Source organism: Myotis davidii, unplaced genomic scaffold, assembly GCF_000327345.1.
Source record: "Myotis davidii unplaced genomic scaffold, ASM32734v1 scaffold37, whole genome shotgun sequence".
NCBI classification, from domain to species: Eukaryota; Metazoa; Chordata; class Mammalia; order Chiroptera; family Vespertilionidae; genus Myotis; species Myotis davidii.
The window spans coordinates 487,084-491,021 of record NW_006289395.1 but is presented as its reverse complement, the minus strand read 5'-3'; the positions used below and the strand labels follow the sequence as shown (position 1 = coordinate 491,021).

General features: G+C 54.8%; 1 protein-coding gene across 3 annotated transcripts in view; it reads right to left on the bottom strand.

Moving 5' to 3' along the window:
* ATP1B2 (ATPase, Na+/K+ transporting, beta 2 polypeptide) overlaps nucleotides 1-3,938 on the bottom strand; it is a 21,341-nt gene that overhangs the window by 1,455 nt on the left and 15,948 nt on the right. For 2 of the 3 annotated variants that reach the window (XM_015562566.1, XM_015562567.1), the window contains exons 8-13: nucleotides 2,123-2,251; nucleotides 1,684-1,788; nucleotides 1,373-1,578; nucleotides 1,102-1,158; nucleotides 188-286; nucleotides 1-76 (exon numbers count right to left, since the gene is read on the bottom strand). The exon at nucleotides 1-76 is cut by the window's left edge and continues 1,455 nt beyond it. In XM_015562566.1, coding sequence (XP_015418052.1) covers nucleotides 1-76; nucleotides 188-286; nucleotides 1,102-1,158; nucleotides 1,373-1,578; nucleotides 1,684-1,788; nucleotides 2,123-2,251 — 672 coding nt within the window. Of the gene's footprint in view, nucleotides 77-187; nucleotides 287-1,101; nucleotides 1,159-1,372; nucleotides 1,579-1,683; nucleotides 1,789-2,122; nucleotides 2,254-3,938 lie in introns of all 3 variants that reach the window. The other variant, XM_015562571.1, reaches the window with a different exon arrangement.

The window sequence follows — 3,938 nt, the reverse complement described above, 5'->3', positions numbered from 1 at the left end:
GGCATTCCACGTTCACCTCCACGTTGGGGGTCACATTCAGGAACTTCACGGCCACGAGGGGCTGTGTGTAGTTCACCTGGGTCAAAGGAGGAGAGTGAGGGACCAGGCCCAGGGCAACTTGGCCTCCTCCTCAAGGAGTTTGCTCCCCTTGAGGAGCCACCGCCCCAGGGCCTCCCATAGAACTTACGTGGAACTTTTTGCCATAGTAGGGGAAGTACATGAGGTCGATGTTGCCATTGGCAGGGAACATGACAAAGCTACCCAGATTCTCAGCATCTTCATCTCGCTGTGGGGCACAGCAGGGTAGAAGGGAGAGCTTGTTAGGGATGGAAGGAACCCGGAAGCTCACTAGACTTCCCTTTGTTTTTTTCACCCCGGATTATTCTGTCTCAAATCTGTTTCCCTTGAGCTGTGAGTCTGTGTGTGTCTTGAGTGTGAGCAGGAGGAGGTATCCCATCTCTCTCAATAGGTTGGGAAGTCCTAAAGAGCGCTGACGAGCCCTAACCGGTTTGGCTCAGTGGATAGAGTGTCGGCCTGCGGACTGAAGGATCCCAGGTTCGATTCCAGTCAAATCAATAAAATATTTTTTTTTTTTTTAAAAAAAGAGCGCTAACGATACTGAAGCAAGGAGAGGGGTTGAGGGAAGAGATGGCAGGAAGTTTCTAGACAGGACAGAGGTGGAGACAGTGGGGCTCCAAGGACACCTTAGTGGTAGCAGATGGTGCTAACAGATCAGCAGCTACCAGATCCCTAAAAAGAACTGAAGGGCAGGTGAGATATGGGAGGGAGAGCAGAAGACGTGGTTATCAGGGAATAGAGAAGAAGGTGGGAAGGTTAAGGAGAGAAGCCAGAGGCCAGGGCTTGGGTGGAGTCAAGAAAGGGGGTGTCTATCCACACAAGAGCTGGCTTCTGCACCCAAAAGAGAAGCAAGAGGAATAGAATCCCTTTGGAGTTTGCTCCATCTTGGAGCCCTCTCTTACCCCCTTATCCCTATAGTGATGGGGCCTCTGGAAGCAAAGGAGATTGGAAGAGATGAGTGAATTGCATGGAAACCATGATATACAAACAGGTGGGCAGGTGGACAAGGTCCAAAGAGCTCACCTTCCCCGCACAGGTAACATTCATGCTCTGGTTTGCTCCTGCATAGAAGTTGATGACCTGGAGTGAGGAGAGGGGCGAGAGTTAGAAAAAGAAGTTGTCAAAGACACAACTTCCAGTCATGGACCTCAGCCTCCAATGACCCCATCTTTCTTGTTCTCTCAGCGACTCAAACATCCAAAAATCTCTCTAATGCCCATCAGGAAGCAACTGTCAGTAGATGGCGGCCCCAATTCCCTCCTCCATTCTCCCTCGGGACCAAGGTCATGGTTACCCGGTTCATCTTAATGAAGACACAGGGCTGCCCAGTGCTATAACCATAGTGGGTGGGGTCCCCGATGCCAGAGCAGTCACCCAGCTGGGTCCGGTTGAACTGGCAGGCACGTTTAGGGTAGTTGAGGACTCCGTTATCTGGCTGTTCGTAATAGCGCCCAGGGCGGCAGACATCATTCTTTTGGGCTTGGATGGAGTCGTTGTAAGCTAAGGAGGTGGGGGAGAGAGAGCATGGGCCCGATGTTCCACTTCTAGGGTCCCCAACCCCCTGCCCAAGGTCCTGCACAACCACATCTCCAGCCCCACACTCACGCTCCAGGAACTTGTTGAGCTTCTGAACATGCTGGTCCCAGCTTTCAGTGTCACTGACATTGACGACGACATCAAGGTTCTCAGTCTTTGGGCGAATCATCAAGCCTACAGCCAGACAAGGGCAGGAGTGCGGGCTGTATATACGACGTGGGGCCACACACAGAGGGCAGAAGACAGATATAGGGAACACCAGGGGAAGGGCTGGGATGAAGATCTAAGATCCTCTTCATGGGAGGAAGAGATCCCCGGGTCACATAGCTCTCAGCTGTGGGAAATGGGAAAGGAAAGCGGACTTCAAGAACTTCCCAGCACATGGTGACTGGGTCATCAGAACCACACCTCTGAGAATTCTGAGTTCTTCTCAGCCTTGGGGTTCCTCTGGGAGGCTGAGGGGCAAAAGAGCAGTTAGAGTGGCTGGTAGTCGAGCCTCATTACTCACCTGGTGTGGCCAGTCGGTCCTGGTACTTGGGGGTATGGTCAGAGACAGTCTGCAGCATCACCCACATGGTGAGGGTGAACATGGCCGTGAGGAAGCCATAGAAGACGAAGTAGAAGAGGAGGATGAAGGCTAGGGAAGAGGAAATGGGGTCAGCAGGTTATCCTGCCACAGCCTCACCTATCCCACATGCCCCTTTCCCACTCAAAGGCTCTGCTCCGGGGCAGGTCACAGAGCCTCGGGGACATCTCAGGGCCTGCCCCGGGGGAGTGAGATGAGACAAGCGGGGAAACAGGCAGTTGTGCCTGGCGTCCAGCCATGACTCCCAGCCCCCTCCTGGTCCTGGGGCACAGCGAGGCCTGACCTTGTGGAGGCCGCCAGAGACCTGAACTCTCGTTGCTGAGACAACCCCAAGTATAGGCCACAGCGATTTTGCTTCAAATTACATTCCCAACTTCTCAACCATTCATGGCCCCGAAAAAGCACATCTGTTACTGCTGTATCGATACTCATGCTTAAAGTTGGACAGCACACAACTTCTGAGGCTGGCACTGGCTACCGGCTCACAACCAAAACTCTCAAAGTGTCGACCCTCACACTCAGATAGCAACATCTTCCCTCTCTCTCTCCTGGCGCCCCACAGAAGCCAAATCTTGAACACAGCTCCTTCCTAACTACAACATCTCTCAGAGACAGATGTCCAGAACTGTCAACAGTCACCCCACCCCCAACTCACCCACAAAACACTCAGGCGAATCTCCCACCGCCTTCCCAGCTGAGAGCAGGTCTTTGGTGGATATGAGGTGGCACTATGTCACGGCTCAGCTGAGTATGGGTACCTGCTGTGTCCACCCCTGGGAGCCCCTAGTGACCCAGTGGTTCTCAACCTTCCTAATGCTGCAACCCTTTAACACAGTTCCTCATGTTGTGGTGACCCCCAACCATAAAATTATTTTCGTTGCTATTTCGTAACTGTAATGTTGCTACTGTTATGAATCGTCATGTAAATATCTGACAGGCTATGTGTGTTTTCCGATGGTCGATGGTCGTGACCCCACAGGTTGCAAAAGACACTTCCCCCAGGAAGCTTCCTCAGATTCTCCCAAGGACTCACGGACCTCTCCAGTCCCAAGGACTGGACTTCAGGTCCCTCCGGGCAAGGACTGCATTGGCCCTACCTCAGGGGCCCCAGGTGGACGGGCTGCTGGGGACGTCCTTCGGCCAGTGTAGATGAAGTGTCAGGTGGGTCACACCCTGTACCCAGTGCTCAGATCCCCCAGTTTGACTGTCCCTTTTGGAAGAATTCCACCCCTCCCCTGCACCCATGCCCAGCACCGGACCCTCAACCAGACACAGCTCCCTACCCGCCCCCTGAGTCCTGCCACCCCAACCCCAACCCCAAGCCACACTAGGCCAAGTGATGTACATATCGCACCACCAGTGACCAACTCTCCCTGCACCTGCGACATCTGAGACAAGCATCGAGCCTCCAAATTCTCACAGTGACCCTCCTCCCCAGCAGCCCCCCACCCACAGAGCAGCCACAGATGGCTCCGAGTGGGCCACAGGCAACTTCCGCTGTGGAGGATCCCCCTCCTTCCAGCGCACACCCCCACCTCTCCAAGACCCGCCCTCTCACGCCTGTTCCCAGGGTCCAGGGGTGGGCGCGAGCTAAAAATAGACGTGTTTGGCTAGCGGGTTGGGAGCCACGGGGAGGGAAGGGGCGTCTTCTGGGGAAGGAGGGCCCCTGTGCGGGGCCGACCAGCCCCCGAGAGCGAGTGCGAGCGCCGCGGTGCGGACACGCGCGCCGAGCCCGCGA